Here is a 21,722-nt window from a genome sequence, read left to right on the forward strand (position 1 = left end):
AAGAAGAAATCAAAAAACGCAAATAAGGTCAAGGTGTGATGGGCAATGTTCGGAGACAAAGGAATATTGATAAATTTCAGCAAAGCTAAAAAGCACTGGTAAGTGTCACAAAGAAAATCAATGAACTTACTAAGTACAAAGGGCAGCATTCTTGCCAGTAGTAGCATTTGTGATGTGGGCTGACGCAATTTCTTCTCTTTTTTGATATGGTGAGACATTATCTGAGAAGGTTTTTTTGCTGTCTCGAAATAGCAGCACGGAAAATTTGAAACCTTTTAATTTAGCGTTGAAAGCGTTAACTTATTTTTTTTCGTAGATATGGTAGTTAAGCATAGGAATAATGGCATGCAGCAAACATCCTTCTAGGACAATGTGCATTACATGTTGAGGAGAACAGTTAAATGGGTTAAAATACGGTACATCGAATAAGGCTGTCCGTCTATTTAGCCCACACTGCCTTGACTTTTCCTTGCAGTACTCTTCGTGCGTTGCGGTATCTCTTAACGTAAAGTCTTCTTCCCATGTTTTTGTCTTTATTTCCTCCACTGTTGCTAAGCAATGGCGACACATCTTGAATGCGAAACGCCATACTTGTTAATATCTGAAGTTATTGCAGTAGCTGGAAGACAAATCCTGAAATACTTTGACCGACGGCTTGGTGGTAAATTATAAAAAGATATATAGAAACGTTCAAGGTTGTGATCAATAGTTTTGCTTCTGCAACTAATTTCGCCATGGTGGTGAGCTATACGCGCTATACCTGGGAAAAAGTTGTGTAATCTGATAATATTTTTCTTGCGAATATTGGCCCAATGTTTCGCTCAGATTTATATGATCTGATATGGGCTATCCCCCCAGTGGTGATGTGTTGCGCATTCTATAAGTTATGACCAGCCCTTAGATTATGTTATTATGTTATATTATAGTATAAATGTTTGAAAAATTAAACACCCGGTCTCTTACTGGTTGTGTTATGTCGTAATTTATGACGTCATTCCAAGAAGACCGTAGAATACGGCAGGTAACCTTTGATCAAATCTTTGTAGATGATACGAACAATTTACTAACTTTCCATGATTATCACGTTTTTACTTCGCACTTGATCCCAGAGTGATTCCAACCGTAATCAATGAAGCGTAGAAAAAGAGAAAACAGAGAAGAACGACGACGAAATTACACATTCCACAGTAATGCTTGAATTGCTTGCGATTGCTTATGGAAAAAAATGTTTGTAATGTAGCCATGGCTGTTTTATTTTGCAACCATGAGATTTGTTACGAGCAATTTTCAGGCTTTGTGACGTTGTTATGAAGGGAAGCGGAGGGGCATATGTTTACGTAAAAAATTGAACAATATTGTCACCGAAGGAAGTTCAAAGCGTTAATTAGACTCTATTTGTCTGTCGTCTGACCAAAAATAAATCGACACGCATTCTTTTATATCAACACGATGAACGAGCTTTTCAGTGATTTTAAATGGTTAAACTTTGGACTATTAATTGTTTATTGCATTGGTGATTGATTACTTCATTAAGTAAAAATCGGTTTACGCAGCGTCGGTGTACACACTGAATTTTATTACAGTAAATGTTTGAATGTAATAATTCGCATTGTATTTATTTCTAGTGGATTCTTTTAAACTTTGCTTGACATGAATTAGCTTGTGTAACGCGTCGCAAATTACACGCAAGTTCTTACGCATTTTACGTCATATTCTTCGCTGTCAACGTATCTAGATGTCATATTGGACAAGGAAAGGGAGAAGGATTCAAACCGCTGTAAAATAAGGACTAGGCAAAATATTTTCAAATTTTTTTATCTCGTAAAAGAATTCATGTGCAACTTCCCTGAGCAAAATCATCACAATCCAACCCTCAGTACGTTTGTAATTTAAAAAAGAATCAAAGCGTGTCGACAATTTCCATTGTAAAGTAGGCCTATAGGCAGGGTTGCCATACCGTCCTTATTTATAAGATTTGTCTTTATTTTTAAAGGTCCGTGTCTTAGAAAATATGTTTGTCCTATTTTCTAAGAAATGTCCTTATTTTCACTTTCGTCCTTATTTTTAGGGCGGAGGTGGGCACTTTTGTCCTTATTTTGGGCATTTTGTCACCTTTACGATACCATTTTGTACCAAAGAGATACCAAAATTATGAACATGCAGATAGTGCCTTGCTTTTTTTTTAGAAACATTGGTTGCTTTCTCTTGTTGTACACTGTTTAAGGTGGTATTTCTTGTTCATTTTCTAGTCGTCCTTATTTTTGAGTTGAGACTGATGGCAACCCTGCCTATAGGCGATCGAAAAGATCTTGCCACCCAAAAAGACTGGCACCGGTAACTCAGAAAGGATCTACATGGAATATAAGTCTAAACGGCAAACAAAGTCTTCGGGTTCTCTCGGGACCGAAATGTTTTTCGTGGTGTCGTCGAAATTTTTATCGGTTCTGATAAATGTCAAAACCGTTGCCGACACAAAGAAAAGTTACTTCAGTACCAGGCAAAACTAAGTCAAAGTACCACGTTAGCACACGATTAACCCCGCGGCCCGACGAGTCAATTCAGGATACGACCATATCGAGCGGAAACGGAGAACAATCGTCAGATCCCTCCAGCATTGAGGTGGCTGGAACCTCTGGTCTGGGTGCTGACAATAAATTACTGACAAGTGTGCGGACACAGGACAATACCTCGCGAAACGATTTGTTTTCACACGTCAAGCTTTCTACCTTTTGGAAATACAATCCCGAAGCATGGATCTCCCACCTGGAACACAAATTTTCTCTGTATCGCATCTCTTCGCAAACAAACCGTTACTTGTCAAACCTAAAGAAAATGCCACGAAAAAAATGTTTTTATATTTATTTTTTCTATTTAATTGCTAATATTTTTTTGTCACTTTATTTAAGCGTCTTTTTGCACGTTACATAACAATTCAGTTTCTATACGGTCTCGTTTAAAACACTGAAAATTAGTTACAGTGATCGTTTCAAAGGCTGTGGCACCTGGATAGTGGATAATGCATTGATAATTGTCAAACTTGCTTAATGATATATCAGTATCACAGTGTTGGTCATTGTTGGATATCTGTGCGATTCATAAATATTTACCGACGTGCATAGGTCAAAGTTGGACCAGCTCTAAAGGCTTGGTACAAGACAAGATTTGCACAATCTTCCGGCTCCTACTCTGCGGAGGGCTCCAATTTTTGCATCACAAACTTTCGCCAACGCTTCAATGAGTGTTACAACCCCCTCGTGTGGATAGGATGCTTTCCGTGTATGCTGCTGTGCGGACCGCCTTACTGTGTAAGTCTGATATTCCTTCCAACATTAGATTTTAATGGAGTTATGGAAATCAAAATTCGTTTAAACGTAACTAAGCACTCCGTATTTTGATCTTTACAATGTGGTTTGAAATAATTAAGATCATTTTGGTGTTTGTGCTTTATTAAAACCACAGTTCCTCGGACAGAATTCACTTGTAAAAATAGTGCTGGTTTTGGAAATATTTCTTTTACTTTTCAAAGTTACTGGTAAGTTTGCTCTGTGTGGGCGCCACATGTCGGATGTTTAATGTAGGAAGCAACCAACCATATATTTCTGCTAAAGCAGGGTTTGAAATTAAAATATGCGGACAACAAACTAAAGCAAGATTTCTTTGTTATTTGTTATTTCTGCTTTTTATTTTGCTTTTGACTTCTTGACTCTTGTCTTTATTGAGACATAATTGAAAGCGGATGTGATAACGTTTGAGATACAGTTATGATTATATTTGGTGCGTGTCAAGTCAACTCTTAGCATTTATTTCAACTTCTCAGTTTCGACGATTGGAGTTCACTATTTTTCATGGAATTCTGCTTTGCTTTAATTTGCACATTTATTCCATCACAGATTTATAGAGCGATGAACTCAAATGACTTTGACTGCCCAATTCGAGCGATGGTCACTTATATTGAAGGTGTCAATCAAGCGGAACGACAACAATTGGCGCAGATGCTGGTACGAGCATACGTGGACGGCATGAATGCAGTCTCCAACGTCCAACCACCAGGTAATATTTTGGGTTCAATCCCATGAAAATGAATTCTGGATTGTGATATTCCTTCTGTCAAAAGTCAAGGCTTAACATGTTACTTTAAGTTGAATTTACAGGTTTTCACTGGAGTTCTAAAGTTTATGATTCTTATTTATTTGTGTGACAAATATGGTACATTTTGAGTATGATTTACTTTCCAATTATCTTAAGCTGTTCTTTGAATCTAATTATCTTAAGCTGTTGGGCAAGAGAGTTGGCTCAGTGTTTCTATGATTCAATTTGACTTGTATATTTCAGTCCCACCGCCGTACACAGAACAGCCTGCCCCTCCACCATATTCTCCCAGCGTTTGATTTCTATGGAAGAACTATGGCATCATCGCAATATGATTCTTACATTTTTAACTTTTTACTCTGAATGTTGAAATCAAATTGTCACAACTTGTCCAACTAAGATCAGGTCAAACGTGACAATACTTTATGTGTATTGCTCATTTGGTGGAGCAACAAAGTCAAAGATTGCATCATTTTTGAGGAAATGAATCTTGTTTTTCAGACTTTGGGAGTTGAGTTGATTTCTTTTGTTTATAGATTGTGACTTGTATTCATTTCTAGAGTTTGTCTTTCCTCATTCTCTTCCTAGCATTGCCTTCTTACCTTGTATGTTTGCATATTTTTATTGGATTTTCCAAGTAAAATTTTTTTTCCTTTGTCATTGCCAATTTCATAATCATCAACCAACAAACAACTAAATTCTTAACCAAATCATTGGCTTTGTCGGTTATGTTCAAACTATTGATGATTGGTAACATGATGTTATGGTTGTTAATAATGGTTCTATGTGCTAATAGCCGCTAATATAGTATCATTGAATCTAATCCAATACCACACTGCATTGTTATTTTAGCATTTTCTACTTTGCTTTCTCGCCTTGTAATTACTTGCCTGTGACGTGTAACGGCGTTTGCTATGTTGGCAAGGTGTGACGTCATCGAAGCTTTTCATTGGTGGTTTTGTAATGCAGTGACGTAACAACTTACATGAAAGGCATTTAGTTAGTACATGGTATTAAGCAGGGATGATGCCACAAAGTAATACACTGTGCTCCTACCATTCGTTTTCCGCTGGATGGAGCGTCGGAGCAACAGTTTCATGCAAAATGATCGAGTGCAATTGGTGGGAAGGTAATTGTTCTGGTCTTTCAGTTCCGGATTCGTCACAATGCCTGTCTAGCTTGACGGTTACGTGGAAATGAGTGGTCGGTGATAAGGATCGAGTCGAGTGACGTCTCACTAAATATAGTCATAATCATGCTTAAATTAATATGTGATGGTTACGTCATAAGCCAAACAGGCCATTCAAATCGAGTAATGACATGACATCTTTGATTTGTGGCTGGATGGGGGGAACCTTCATTTGTTAAAAAATATTTAATAAATTGCAGATCAAACATCAGCCAATACCACGGAGGTCTTTCTCGAAGCAGGGCAGTCTTGTATTGTGGCGCCATTTCCGCCAATTCCTTCCAACCGCGTTCAGAATTTCCGAGTTGCTCAAGCAATAAATCAAACAGACCAAGAAACCCTGCCGTGTCATGGAAAACAATAAGTTCTTTGAAACTCGTCAGAAATGTATTAATCAAAACATTTAATACTCCGTCAGTGAAACGTCAGATTGCTATGACGTCAATACACAAATGGTAAGTTAGAGAAGCGCAATTATGGGCAGTTAGCGATTGTAAGACATGTAGTTAAAGCTGCCAGGTGGAAATTGGACATGAAAGACAATTCTGACCGCACAATCGAAGAAATCAACAAATTCACCTGAAATGACTGAAAGATGGCGTTGACGTAAAAGAAAGCGATTTCACCAGCGCCATCTCCCGGACTGAGAAAAAACAAGATGTAAGTAATTTCAAGAAGGTTGAAGAGAAAGAAAGCCGCCTTCACTGCTTTTGAATACGTCACTGCACTTTCCAGCGAGTTCTGCTTGATGAGTTTAGTGACCAAAATTCGGACGACATTCACCATTATCAACGCGTTGATCTGTTTAGAAGGAAATAAATGTTATAATTCCAAAGCGTCATAAATTACTTGGTTGATGGTGGATGAACCGTGTTGACCCAGTAGATAGTAAAATAAAAACAAGATATAAGGTGGTCGCACTCTGAAAGTTAACTTTATTTTAGATTCTTCTACACGAGCTTTCGCAAGCATAAGTTTCTTCTTCAGGTTTACTGAGAGATGGCAAAAAGTATTTCAAATAAGTTACTCCGAACGACTGGTAGTTCTGATCCTGACTGCTATAGCCAATACCTTATTCTGATCATTGTTATAATGTGACGTCATAAAAAACTTACCGCGAACAAGACAAAGATGGGAATCTGGTAGAAATATTCGACCCAGGTATCTGTCGGGTTCTGCATCCAGCATTCTTTGTCCTCATAAACCGCTTTGAGCACAGCCCATATAACTGTGATTGGGATCGGTGTGCCTGCGTCATAGACATCTTGAGTTATTAGTAATTACGTAATTAACATATTTTCGATGAAATTTTGTGCTGAACATATCTGATAAAACAGCTTAATGAAACAGGTATAAGCTTTGGTTTATGCAACATCTCAGAATCACGTATAAAAACGCAAAAGACTCCTTTATCTCCTACAGCGTTATTAACAAAACGTTCTTAACGCAATAAAAAGAGTTGGGACAAGTTGTAGGATGTCAGCGTACTGGAAACGCGAACCCAATAAAAGATGAATGTCAATATTCGGCCCATTTTTAAGTTGCGTGACATAAATGACATTAAATAACCTGACTAAGTCTGTTGTTTGGAAAGGATTTTGTAGAAGTCAAAGACAATGGCGGTAACAATGGACTTATCTGACATCACAAAATAAACTATGTGTGTAGGTAGCGTTGATATTACCACGTGACCATGATACCCTGTCACCAAACTTCGGCAAAAATAAATAAATGTATGATGAAGAATAATTATTTCTTCAAACCGACCGACTCGTAAAATGGGAATCGAAATATTGATCAAAGCAACTGTAATTAATCCTGACTTACCCCAACCTAGCGCCATGTATAGCTTTATGCTGAACCTGTCGTACGTGTAAGCCATGACCACCATCATGTGAAGGTAGACGCCCTCCACGAACATCCAGCAGTAGGTGGCCACTTGAGAGTAGATGGAGATGGCGGCCAGGACGCGACATAAAACCTGGAACCAAACCTGGGCGATTGTGTGAAGAAGAAGTGGCATAAACAATTGTGCAGACTTGCACATATTATATAAAGATATTTCTTTTACCAAAAAATGTCGATACAACAAACCGTAAATTTGTAATTAAACTTAAACTTAAACATTCTAATTAGCTTCGTTGTAAGAGTAATGGTAAGCATAAGATATCGTTTACGTCATACTAATTACGTCAAAATACCTCATTGTTTTTTCTTGCATGGTAGCTGGTGAAGAAACTATGAATTAGCCAGATGACGTTTTGCAGAATGAGTGACGTAGCAAGATTCCAATGAATGATATTTCTCCAACACCAGATGCTTCTACAACGTGATGACGTAAACAAAATGACGTATGCATGCCGTAATAAAGCCGAAATAACCTATTTTTTCCAAGAGAACAATAGAGTTGGATTTCACTTCATGCTTTGTATAAAGTGTTAGCATAGAGTTTATGCCATAGAGTCCTCCCTATACAAGAGATATTTTTCTCACATAAGTCTTTTAACTTTCAACAAGCAAACCATACACTTTCTTATAAACAGTTTCTTATAATTGAATCGTTGCAGAACTTCAGTCGCATAAAGCCGCGAATTTTCGTCATCACCTCTCTGTGAATTTTCCAAAACTTCGTTTAGGTCATAATTGAATTTACTTGAAGCCACAGTATAATCATGACTCAAGGTCTCAAATGGCTAAGACTGAGATCAAAGAATACGAGGTCAATGACCTCTAAATCGAGTTATTGCGATGTTTTAAAATCGATGTCGTCCGCCATAGATGTACCTGAGTCTCCAGAAGAGTAAAAAAGCGATGATCAATGTGAAGAGGGAAAGTCCCCTGCCTACATAGGTTATGATGACGACAATCTTGAGATGGGCATTGACGTAATCTTCGGCAGGGTCACTCTGAAATTTAAAAAAAGTATAAATCAATTTTTAGATTTAAAAATTTCTATCCCATCCCAAGCGATATTAGTATTGAATCATATAATTCGAGACAAACAATCTTGATCATATAAGTTGTTAAAGATTGTCGAATCTTGATTGAATTTATTTAAAGTTAATTGAATGTAAGTGACCTAGTTGTTGTTATTCTGGAATTATTAAATCTATCCGTGCAGGTTATAAAATGTTTATGTGAAAGCATTGATGCAGAACTGACCGATTCCGGTATTGGACGACAAGCAGTAAAATTAATGCGAGACCATCTTCCGTCTGATTTACACTTGCGAGTCGCGTTAACTGGATTTCAAAGAAAGTAACTCATAAGAATGTTCCATTTATTTTCAACGATAACCTTGTAGGCTATGAAATGTCATATAAAATTCTAAGTTTATCTATTTGCAAACAGTAGCCTAATATAGACTGCTCCTTTGCAATAAGAATATAGAAAGTATACTGCAAATAACTTAATGTCGTTCAGGTTATAACCCTAGTACATGAATTGTTGTAATCAACTCCACTGAGCTTCTTAAAACATCTCGTGTAGGCAATGCCGCCACCAAGCGTTTGGGTAAAGCAGACATCCGGAGGAATCATGTTGGTCACGTGGGTGTTGACGTAAGGGCAGTGACCTTTAGCAAGGAAAGTAAGGTGAGAATTTTGTGGAAATATTGAGTATTTTTAGTTTTGTGAAAATCTCAGATTGTTTGTGTGTTTGTTAGTTGAGATTGAGACAAGAGATTGTTTCGTCATAATATTGTCATACCGGGTACTTTGGTGTAATTTTGACAGAATTCGGCAATGATGACGCAATTTGTCTGTTTCTCTCCCAGAAACTCAATTTCTTTATCGTGGGGTTCTTGGCTGGGTGGAATAGGAAAAATAAATACAGTATTAGCATGTTCGACTAAAACAAGACGTCACAGAGAACTATTATGACATCATTTTCGATATAAAGCGATTACCTATAATTGGCGCACATCTTGTCCAAGTTTATTGAAATGATACCACTGACCATCAACTGAAAAAGGAATAAAAACAATGAAAAATATAAAAATTAAAAATCAATCAACTCTATACAATCCACCAGAAGTGTTGTTGATATTTGAAAGTGACGTAAGAAATGAAAGCTCGCATCCTCACAGCGGTTATATAGAGCGAAAGTCAATTCCAGTACTTGTTACGTCATCCTAGTTTATTTCGCATTTCAGTTCAAATGTACAACAGGATTTTATGGTTTAGTTTTTTATATGACTCAGTATCAATTAGTTTTATTAATTTCAGAATAAAACATGAAAAATGTTTTTAGAAACGAGAATTCTATTTTGATCATGTTCTATCAATTCTATAACTATTCTATTCTGTTTATTTTAAGATTTTTTTAAAGTCGCAAACATTATGACAGAAGTAATGAAACATTAAGACACCCAAGGTTAGTAAAAGGTTGAAGATAAATTGTTGAATCTCTTATAGAACTTTTTCCGTCAAAAAAGCCGCAGAAAATCACGTGCGCTTTTGTTTTTACCGAAAGTTTGTTTGCTCAGAAACAAACGCAGAGTTATAAACTACAGCAATTGTTATGTGATAATTACATTGATAAACGACAAAACTCTGCATGTCTTGGTTAGTTGACAACCTACAAATGCAAATTACAGCAACATGGTCACATTGTTAGGCGCAAGATGTTATATTTTATCACCTATTTTGAACTGTGATTTTACCTGTGCCGCCAAGAAAGCCAAAACTACTGGAACTGTTTGAAAATTCATTTTAATAAGAATGACACCATTGTCAGTGACAACATTACTTAAACAATCTCTTAATTAAAATTTTTCTTATACAGGCCTATAGCTAATGCAAAAAAGCGAACAAAATTTGTTTAATTTCATCCCGACTACTTTATTAATCAAAGCATACTCATTAATTCCTGAACACATCTTCTGCTCGGGTTATATCTGTAAATCAGACACCTCGCACTAAAACTGTTGCTTTTATTGCAACAACATACGGACTTTCTATGGCTATAACATAGACTTTATAAACTTTTCATTATGCCTAACTTATAAATCTTTCTTGGAAGACAGAAAGTGAAAACAGTCATGATTGACACAAGCAAGTCTAACATTAAAAGTTCGAGTAAAACAACAGACCGCAAACATAAAAGAAACAACTGAGCAGAGATTTCAATAAACACGGCAGGCTCCATCAATGCGGGTGGTTTTATAAATCCACCACGACACCACGTCACTCTACAGCCCTGCACTGAACTAACTACCCAAGCATATGGCAAACTACATTATGAAGAAAATTTAATTTTGCGCGATGCTATTTCTTCTGAAGTTGAATTATATCCAATTAGAGTGTAAATTCAAGGCCATATTAAGTATTCACTTATAACTCAATAATGCAATTTTTCTATTCAATTGTCTTGTTGCAATCTTGATCTTCAAAACTTGGATTGTAATTTTGTACAATTAAGTTATATTTGTTTTATAAACCACGATTTCTGAGTGTCTAGCTGCGCGTGTCTTCTTGCAAACGAGAACTTTTCAACCTATAATTGTAAAAGAGCTCGTTTGCTGTTATCTTCTGGAAAGTTTATTTTTTTACCAGTTACGAGTGAAAATTACAGAAGGAAATTAAAGAAAATCGTTAAGTACAGTACGAAAGTTATCGCGAAGTTAAATTAACGCCTTAGTGTCAGATTTCGTCCGCACTTGCCCGTAGAAGTGTTGTATTTTTAGATTCTTTTATATTGTAGGAAATTGTGTCGCAATAAAACCATTCCTTTCAGCAACTACTCCACAAGGAAAATTTTGCAACTAAATTTAACAATTTTTGAAAATTTGTAAGTTATGAAAGGACAGCATTTTAATGTTGATTTATCTGTTCCTGTTAACCTCATCAAAGACACAACTGTTTCGAAGCATTCGTCATATATACTCCCCTAAGCAGCCTACTTCCTTGCAATGCAAAGCACTCCGGTACAACTCGGAAGGAATTTGTGAGTGAAAGCGCCGCTTACGAGAAACTAAATCTTTGCGAGGTGCGTTGGTAATACCGCCTCTGACGTCAAGCAGATCCTACATCAAACTATGTACATAAATCAACAAACAAGTTTCTATAAAAATGCAATATTTTAAAAAAACATTTAGAAGAAAATTGCGTATTAACATGAATCCGTAGAATGGCTGAAACTTCCCGTTGATGTTCGTTCTCATTGTTAAGTAACGATTCATTTGGTAACAGATTCATTGTAGGTTTAGTCCCCGCATGTTGGCGCTGTGTTGGATTTTCACCAGAACCAACGCTGTGTTGACGGTCAAACAAATTCCTCTCCAATTCCAACAATATTAACTTTGTTCGAATTTACAGATTGTCAAAAGTCTGACGGTGTACTTCTGCACTAAGTGCAAGAATAGCAATTGATGTTTTAATAAAAGGCCGTTTGCGACATTTTTTGATTAGACTCTCGAAAATTTTTATCTTCCTTTTCTATTAATACTTCCCCTAATTATATTATTTCCAAACTATATGATATGACTTTTTGAAACTTTTTAGGTCTAAATACTTGCTGTGTGGGGCGGGAATTTAGTATAACTGAAAGCTGGATTGCATTAGCCGTTAGTTGGCGGTAGCTGCGATATTTGCTATAATTGTCAGGCCACGTACTTAATAAATGCAGGCAAAACCATGCACTGTTTATCTCAAGAATCTTGACAAGAAGTGTTGTGTTTGCAACATATGTCATGATAGACTCCAAAATTTATCTGAGAAACAAAATACTGACGCTATTAAATGCAGCCATAACCAAGGAGTAGGACCTATTTTCAAGGTGGGACATGTCTCAAATTTCGAAAAAGGGGGTTCCCCAACTCTTGAACAAAAGGGGCTAAAAACAGGACAACAAGTAAGATAACTTGACACAGTCGTTGAGTGTAAAAAATTTCGGTCCCGAGCTGGTTTATAAAGCGGTGACTACGTTTAATGCAAATATCTATTAAAAACTTTACACGGAAAATTTTGTTTCATTTCGTATCAAAACTTTCAAAAACTGTAAACTAACTAACTTATTCTTTTTTGACATCTTGCCGTTACTCCCTTACACCGTACCGGCAATAACTCATTTACGGGAACTGTGTTCCGGACCGTTCCGCTTTTTTTCACCACTGTGTATACGTCATGCGTCATCATGCGTCATCATGCGTCATCACGCGTCATCATGTGTATACCTCATGCAAAGCAGTCGCTTTGCTACGATGGACGCGTGGCAGACTCAAATAAGCCATTGGCAGATGATGATGATGATAATGATGTGAGGTTTTAGCGCTAAGGCAAAGTTAAATCGTGGAGATTCATTTTCACCGCGTCATAGTTATTTTGAAACAGCGGCGTAACCTAGGATTTAGCTGGTTGACCATCCAGGCCAAAACGCGAGGGACGCAAATTTTTTTATTTTTACACCTCACATAAAAGGAAGAAGCTTTGGTCGATACTTCCGCTCCGCAATGGATGTCTTTGGAGTTCTCATACTGAAAGAGGAAATTTTTGAGGTCTTACAAAAGCAAACGCATCAATTATTATGCATCCAGGGCCCGCCGAGTTTCGCTTTTCACCTTAACCGGCCATCATGAAAAGGTCGGGGTATAACTGCCAGTTTTTCGCTGCGCAAGAGAATCAACTTTCCTGGAGAGTTTTCAATTGCACCTCAATATGTTTATACCAAGTGTGTGTGCTCGCTAATGTTGCACGAAATTATCAATAATTATGCAACGTACGTAACCACGTAACGGAGCTCCTGTTACAAACGTTTGGTACAAATTACGTTATTTCGCAAACTACTTTTTGGTACATTTTATGCGCACAAACCATCGATAGCTTTTATCTGTTTGCATTCTCTGCGTAAATGCTATTGAAATGCGACATCTGCACTCGGCTCTTTGCCCACTTTGCCGTTTTTCAAAGCCGGGCAATAGCAGAAAACGATGTTGATGTCGTGTCGTCATAACCGTCCTTTCATAACAATTGTTACAACCATAAACTGAGTATGAAAGTATGGCAGTGACACTGCTAAGCTGTTAAAGTGATATCAAACTGCACAAAGCCCACGATAAATATCGCTTTCGCGTCTCATGCAAAAGTAGATCACGCACGACATCGACAAACTTACGAGTCTCGACACAATGATGTCAGCTTAAAAACAAAGCGTTTATATCGAACCTCTAAAACAAGGTTCTGACGTGCTGCTGTGCATTGTGTTGCGTATTAAGTTGTATCCTTTTCACCGTTTTGTTGTTGAATTAGTCTCAAAGGTATAATTTTTAGTCACTACATAAAATGATGTTTTTACAGCAGTCCTTAAACCTAGCGTTGCTTGTGCAAAAAAAGAGCGAAAAGCGAATAATACCTAAAAGGGAGCACGGGCGTGGTTCCGTTCCGACGTTGACAAAAGAGCTTTTGCTAGCTCAAACCAAATAAACAAATAAACTGCTTAACCTCTCGAGATCGTTCCTAAAGAATAGGAGCGATCTCGAAAACTCGTGCCTTAATATGAGAGTAATAGAGCATACAGCTCATCTCGAATCGTTAAGCAGTTTATGAAGCGCAACAAGGAAAACTTTTTCACTCCCGCATTTTGATAGGAGCATACAGTGGGCAGACGCTGGTTTTTTAAAGCGGGCTTTAAAACAATTTTCCCCGCTCCTCAACGCAATTCAAAATACGTCACTGCTTGCTAACCTGGTTGTCATAAAAACGGGGTGTAAGCAAAGACGCAGTTTCTTTCCGCATCTCAGGAACGCATAACAGCGACTGTTTTCATAAATTTCCAGCCGAACAACTCGTAGCGAAAGTTGCAGCAGGAAGCTTATCCCCTGATATAACTCTGTGTGTTTGATGTCTTGCCCCAACTACACGACGTGCTGTTATTATTATTACTGCTGTTATTTGTCTGCGTCAAGTTGATATAAATTTTGGTAGCTTATAGTTCTGTTAATCATTGGTTACAAGGTAGAGGCAGCATTCGAGGCGGATGCTTTAGCCTACAAGCCATAGCACCAGTCTCATTAGATTTGAGCAGATATAAGCAATTTAGAGCTGAACTCTACAAAGCAATTAGCGATGATAAAAACCTACTTTTAACGCTTAGGCAGAAATATGATGCTAAAAATATGACACAAAACCAATTTCTGTCTTACAACAAATTTTATTTCCACAAAACTCACTCTGGATATTTCAAATCACAAAATTCAGCGAATCTAAAATATTACAGCAAATTCACCATTTAACATAATGCAGTGAATGTTTATTTGAATAAACATGTCCAACAATTATAATTATGACATCACTATTAGTTTATGAACAAATATAACTCAATTTTATCGACGAATTAGTAAATCTGTAGATGGCGCATAGGGGTTGAGCGATCGATCGATGTCGCAGAAGTCCGTCGTTCGAATCCCGGCCACGACGCAATTCCTTTTAAACAAGTAAATATATGTGAGGATGGAATTTTTATAACTTTGAGTAAATAATGAATTTCTGTTTAAAACTGAAACCTACTTACCATTATTACGTCAGCAGTGCTCCCGCGGAGTGAGTATGGCTTCACTAAAATGAACTCGCAACCACTATAAATTAAAAATTTGGTTTAAAATTAAATTTCTGTGCAAAGTTCAAGTTGACACAAACATGACAAGATATAAAGAATACCGAGTCATGAAGCTGGTCAAGGACGAGTTGAATTTTTTGTTTCTCGCTCGAATTTGCGGAGTATCTTCCAACTTCGAAGCAACCATCCATGCTCAGACGTTCTTCAATTTTAGTGAAAAATTCTGGTCCTGGAATGTCTTTGATTATGTTGCCACTGATGTACAACTCTTTTACCTGCAGATGAAATGTTTGTAAACTACAACCTGGTGTATTGATGAAGCTAATATATTACTACATACAAGTTAATATTACCATTAATTGGTTAATAACTAACCAGCACCACGTGGTCAGATTTAGGCCTAGCCTACTGGTCCAACACAAATTCTTGGTTTTTGAATTAAATAGAAATAATTTTGAGCGGCCGATTAAAACCGGTATCGAGTATTAGTTGTAAAAACAAATCCTGATAATAAGTTCGCAAAAATATTTTCAGTTTTAATAAAATTAGAACTTTTCAGTTGACCCAAAAATTAACCTGCACATGCCAGGCTAAAACTGATCCAACAAAATTTTGTCATTTTTTTATTAAAAAGAGGAAATTTTAAGCGACCAAGTTTATCGCAGATTCCACATTCCTTGTAGATTCAATTAATCACTAAACCGTCGCAAAATTATTCTGCAATTTTATATAAATTAGCACAAAATATCCGACCTACACTGCCCAGTAATCTCAACAAACTGCCTTGAAAAATATCTTCGTACTAGCGATAATGACGTCATAAGAACAAATGTAAACAATTGATGATGACGTCATATGCTGTTCTAAGCAAGCGATAAAAAGTTGAATAAATCGTCAAACCTTTCCAGGCATCTCAGAGATCGCCGAAATTAATCTTTCCACATCACCAGGGGAGAAGCAGAAGCTCAGATCAAGATCCATCAACTCTTTTCGTTGTTTTCTTAAAACGTCACAAAAGATCGCGGCTTCCGATGATGACAATTTCAAATTTTCAATCCATAAAGACTCATCTCTGTTGGAAAGTGCAGTGACGCCATATTGAAGAGTTCCATGTCGCCGGATTCGTTTAATTCGCATAAAAGCGAAATATATCTGCGTTTGTTGTCAACTAAACAAACATAATAGTTAATTATTTACCGGTTGTAGTTCGCCGCGTTATAAAAATAAATTTAAGACGGAAATTTTTCATGTTTAAGCTACAAAGTCAAGTTGAAAGCGAAAACTTACTTTTCTTTAAAATTATCTGTTTGGAACGAATTAAAAAAAGAAGCAGTCATTTTAAACTGAAGATAAACTTAATGCAACAACCAGAATTGATCTAAATGACATGTGGCCTATTTAGCCGGCAAATATTTTCACCAGAATTACCGGCAGCCTACTAAGCTAGGCTCTGTACACGAGCACTGGCAATATGTTTGCAATAGGCATGTAAATTACAAAACTTACCTTTACTTGGCCTAGTAGGCTGCTGTATTAATCTACCAGTGATTGGGTGGAAATATTTCCCGGCTAAATAGGCTACATGTCATTTCAATCAAGTTTCACAAAATATTATCACACAAATATTTTCACAGCACCACCAGTCTGCCAGCAGCCTAACTGTACTAGGCCAAGTAAAGGTAAGTTTTGAAATTCAACGTAAATATGTGTTCTGCTGCACATAATGCATGTCTATGGCAAAAATACATAACATGCACATGCAGTTTATTCATTTATTCGCAGATTTAGGACAAAGTCAGAAAATAAACTTACCTGACCAACCCTGCAGTTTCTCAAATCGTACCAGCTGTGACTTTAGTGCTTCTATCCAAATCCTCCTCTTCTCAGCAATATCTGGAAAAAAATTATTATCAAGCTTAATACTGACAGGTGACAAATATAGTCTAGGCCTAGACGAAATAGCTTGCAATAAAATGTAGGCTAGTATACAGTGAGTTGTACTAATTTTAAATATCGCACATTTTTTGCATATAGCCTACTTGCTGTATACATACAATCAAATTTTCATTTTTCTGACTGACTGGCTGCTCATAAAACAAACAACTATTTTATGTTTTTGATGCTGATTACTAAAGTTTGAAAACACTATTTTCATCAAATTTAATAAACAGTAGTCTTCGAAATAGGCACAGTATATATATTGCTAAAAACAAAAAAATGGGTTGCAGTAATATTTTTAAACTGCATGTTAAGAGCAGTTGTTAGAGGATCTTTTATTTTATAACGGTTTTATATAACAAATACAACGCATTGTTCTAAATAACAAGCAAACTGTGCATGAAATTACATGGATCACGAACTGTCAGAGGTGGGCAGTCAGTACTTTGAAAGTACCGTCTGTAACGGTATCGGTACAGTACTTGGCAATAAAGGTTCCAACGGTTCCGGAATTGGTAATATTTCAAAATAGTAGTCAGGTACTTTGCCAGTACTCGGTACCGAACTACTTTTCGTACAGTGGATCATGTTACAAGTGCAACTTTTGCTGATATTATGGCCCCGCTAAAGGTCAAAAATATGTGAACTCACTCTATGCGACTTTATTAGACATTCGGAGATTAAAAAAGAGCAAAAAGCACTAAAATTGAAATCAAGTTTCAATCAAAATGAAATTTTAAAAAACAAACTTCTGAAAACCTTGAAGTAATCATTTTAGAAGTTTCAAGCACTGGGACCGACTTATATTTCTCGAAAAAAGTAATTCAGTACAAGGATTCTGTACTGTTCTCTAAAAGAACCGATCATATGGGTACTGAATAAATTACCGCGATACAATAATTTGGTACTATAGTACTGTTGTACGCTGTACTGCCCACCTTTGCAAACTGTACTAAGTCTTGCTCAATAACCGATGTTTGATTGGTGGGGAATCATCTCTGAGGCCGTGTAAAAACTATCTTCTAATACCATATTAGCAAAGAGAATTGAGCGAAATTATTACACTGCATGTTAATGCAGTAGACTTTGCTTATTATGACTCTCTTTGGACCAAACCATTTTGGTCACAACATCGGAATAGTCACAACAACCGAAGCTGCAAGCCTGATACAGCGCCATACACCAAGCAGTATCGACACAGTCAGAAACAAATTGACTAAACTTTCTAAAATTTCATACATTTCTTACATGATGCGAAAGAAAACTCACATGGCACAGTCATTCCTGTCACATTGCATAATTGACAAAGAAACATTGTGGGAATAAAATTGAAAAAGTGGTCGTAATACTCAAACACTGGTCATAATAAACAGTGACATTTGTATGGCAAAATTTGGGACTATATCAACATGGTCATATAAAGCGGGTGGTCATATTAAGCCGACTTTATCGCATATAATTGTGTAGCACACCATATGGTGGCTATCATTTTTTTACATGAGTTGGTAGGGGCGGCCAGTGTAAAATAACACAAGTGTTAGCCTAAACCATATTTCAGCTATATTAATTTCTGTTGGCCGAGACACTAAACAGAAACAGGTTTTGCTTGCTTTCGTAGTAGTGCTGTAATTGCTTTTGTAATAATAAGGAGAGGAGTGCTGAATCAGTTTATGAGTATCAAAACCAAATTTTTGAAAAAAACAATCGAAACATTGCGACCAAACCATGTATTATAGTATTATACAGATGACTGTAACAGTGCGTATACTCCAAATTAGTTTATTCTAATTTTCTGCTAGTATGTTTAGTTGTGATTTTCAGTGTCAAAATACTTGTATATAGCAAAATGGCAATATAAATGATTTCCTGCTGTGACACAGAAACTTGTAAATTAGTATTTAATTTGCAATGCTTTTTCTCTATTTTAAATTTGATGATATTTATATTCTTAGAATGACATCTCCTGTGCAAAACAGCTATTGAAGTATTCCTGAACTCAACCTCAGAGACATGCGCAACAAACACGATGTCTATAGTAAGGAGCAACCATACCACGAACATCACATGCATTTGTGTGACGTGAAGACCACCTTGTGCTGTTTGCAACATGCTATCAAACTGCAACAGACCTGATTGAACTGTGTGTCAAACCAAAACTGATGAAAATCAATGAAAAGCCTTGTTTAAGTACCGGCTTATAACAGCAGTTACAATGCTGAAACTGATCAACAGTCAACCACTGACTCTTTCTCCAGCAACAACTACAGAGTGATCACATGATTTGGCAATGAACATTGTTTATATTACTGTAACAATGTTCATCATTACCCTTTAAAACAGAGTAAACATTGTATACTTGGCAGCATTTGCCACAATGAGACACTGACAAAAGAAACATTTCATACTACAAGTATATGTATATATATTGTCAGTGCTGGTCTTAGGCCATTGCTAGTGATTTAACCAACTTGGGCTCCATGCCCCTTAGTACCAAAACAAAAATAGCATTTCTTTGCGCAAATCACAGTGTTCTCAATTTGTTCTCGAAGTGTTATTATCAATGTTATTATTTAACTTTCTCGAAAGAGAATGTGAACTTGCTGAAAACATATCACAAAGCAAAGCTTTGATGAGAGCTGATTTGCAAAGAGTTTATATTTGGTTAACATTGTTATGAATATTATTCCATTAAGTTATTTAAAGTTAACTTATATTATTCCATTAAGTTATTGGCAAAAAATTCCCACCATCAGTTTTTGCATTGGGTTCGTGCTTATTAAGGCCTGTCCTGTATACTGCACAGCACAAAAATGACAATTTATGGACTGACTGTGTTGAATGAGGTGGATATGATAATGCACAAATTACAGTTAATGCCACGGCACTTACAAACAATGCACGAAAATAAATGTACCCAATATTGAGCTTTATACCACCCAAATAGATTTGTGTAATTCCATTGATTCAAGTAATGTACAAAATGTTGTATCAATGTTTGTGTAGCAATTGTAATAAAGTAAAAGCTCATTAACTTGATGAACTTGATTTCATTTGCATGAAAATTCAAACAATTTAAGGCAACTTAAATTAATAAAATGCATGTAAACTACTAACAGTAACTGAAGTGTACCTTTGTTTCCCAGAGCATAATTAGTACTAATTATCTCAACACCTGAGGTTGTCTAACTCAATGCCTTTTCAACTCAAGATATGATTTTAACTTTAGCGTATCACATTTAATAACTTCAGCTGAAGGTTATACTCAAAATATGCAACAACAAATGGAAACAAGTGTTATGTGAGCAATTTAAGAAACTAAACTAAGTGAGACAAAAGCAGTTCTAGAGCTCCACAAGGCTAGTGTACTAAGCCAAGCATATCAAACTTAAACAGATATAGCAGTAGCACAGCAACAAACATGAGTGCTACATCTAATAACATCATCGGGCTGTGTAATAGGCTACTTCTATCCATTCTTACTGTTATCTGATAAAACTTATCACATCTATAATTTACAAAAAAGAGTCTTTGTAAAAGATGATGAATGAATGCAACTATTATACCCCAGCCATGTGTTTATGGTTATTTGCAGCCAATTTTACCAGCCTATTATAACTGGAAGTAGGTTGATTGGTCCTTTTACTTTGTGCTAATAGGTTAACCACTTTTCGATGTTATTATTATGCAATTGTGTTTAAGTTCTTGGACCTAAGACAACAATGTCCATAAAAATCATCAAAGCTTTGGTAAAATATGAACAGAGCTTTCACATTGGAACATTTCTGAAAGCAGTAACCTAGGAAATTTAGCTTGAACGTCATAACATCTATTATATGCAAGTTTTGCAGTTTGTTAGCCAGTATAGTGTGCTAAAATATACAGTAGCTTAAAATGTGGGCAAAGACAAAGCAAAAATGATTAAAAAGGATTTTGATTGTAGCTCTGTAGTTGCAACTGATATGAAAGTATATTTACCGGTAGCCTTACATAGGCTAACTACACAAACTACTCAGAAAAATATTCATATTTCGTTTTACATCCTACCAGATTCTTCACTATGTTTTGATACACTGAAACATGCCCTAAACTTCGGCAACTTTTCTTGGAATATTACTAAGTTTTAGTCAGACATAAAACGTAAGTTTTTTACACATATGCTTATTAGTTATTACTGGTACTTTACCACAAGTTTCGGCTTTAGCATTACCCTTGTCCTGTGGTGATGATGGGATTATTCAGACGCCATGTAACCTCCATACATCATTAACAGTGATAGTGTCCATCTTAACTGCGCAACGTTTACTTTTAGAGTATAACTAAAATTTAAACAGCTGTGCAAGTAGCAGTTACAGTTAACTTCATCAATTGCAGGTCTGGATCAGTTTGATACAAAATGACAACAATGAATCGATCACGTGACTTTGTTGTTATTTTGATTATTTTCATCGTAACCATTAGGGACGATGTTTCCATCAAACCTTTGGATGTTTTAATAAATCCTTTGCTATGTGCTCTGTAATACTTTGGGATTGATTTGCAATGAAAATTAAATTATTAAAATGAGCCCTTATTTTGTATTTGGTACCAATTGAAATAAAAAAATTTTCTTTGCCATTATATTATTGTGATCTACGTTTTAGCCTTGGAGGCCACATTCGACTGTTTTATTTGTGGTAAATATCATCGTAATTGTTTATGTCTTTGCGACCACTTACCTGAGTAGAATTTTTGGTCACTTATATTTAAGGCATAAAATAAAATGAAAAAGATGTGATTAAATGGATACGTTATTGTAGTATTATTGTGGAATTAGAAGATACGGGGTTGTCAATAAAATGAACATGATATTGACAAAGCTTGTCAAGTTGGGGAAAGTGCAATAATATCATGACCCTTGCGACGGAATACTTCATCACCGATAGATACGAAACTCATCCAAATTTGTCAGAAAAAC

At 36.3% G+C, this 21,722-nt stretch overlaps 1 protein-coding gene and 1 long non-coding RNA gene across 2 annotated transcripts; one reads left to right on the forward strand and one right to left on the reverse strand.

Moving 5' to 3' along the window:
- The first annotated feature begins 2,451 nt into the window (after window positions 1-2,451).
- LOC143451752 (uncharacterized) lies at window positions 2,452-5,319 on the forward strand. Its single transcript, XM_076952476.1, has 4 exons — window positions 2,452-2,619; window positions 3,120-3,305; window positions 3,891-4,050; window positions 4,333-5,319. The coding sequence occupies exons 1-4, from the start codon at window positions 2,452-2,454 to the stop codon at window positions 4,386-4,388; spliced, it is 570 nt and encodes a 189-aa protein (XP_076808591.1). The 3' UTR covers window positions 4,389-5,319.
- A 10,434-nt stretch (window positions 5,320-15,753) lies between these two features.
- LOC143452366 (uncharacterized) lies at window positions 15,754-21,140 on the reverse strand. Its single transcript, XR_013115019.1, has 3 exons — window positions 20,976-21,140; window positions 16,643-16,723; window positions 15,754-15,998 (listed from the first exon to the last, which is right to left on the reverse strand). It is a non-coding gene; the product is annotated as an uncharacterized LOC143452366 (long non-coding RNA).
- Between the last annotated feature and the right edge of the window lie 582 nt (window positions 21,141-21,722).

The sequence above is a fragment of the Clavelina lepadiformis genome, chromosome 4 (genome assembly GCF_947623445.1).
Source record: "Clavelina lepadiformis chromosome 4, kaClaLepa1.1, whole genome shotgun sequence".
Lineage (NCBI taxonomy): Eukaryota > Metazoa > Chordata > Ascidiacea > Aplousobranchia > Clavelinidae > Clavelina > Clavelina lepadiformis.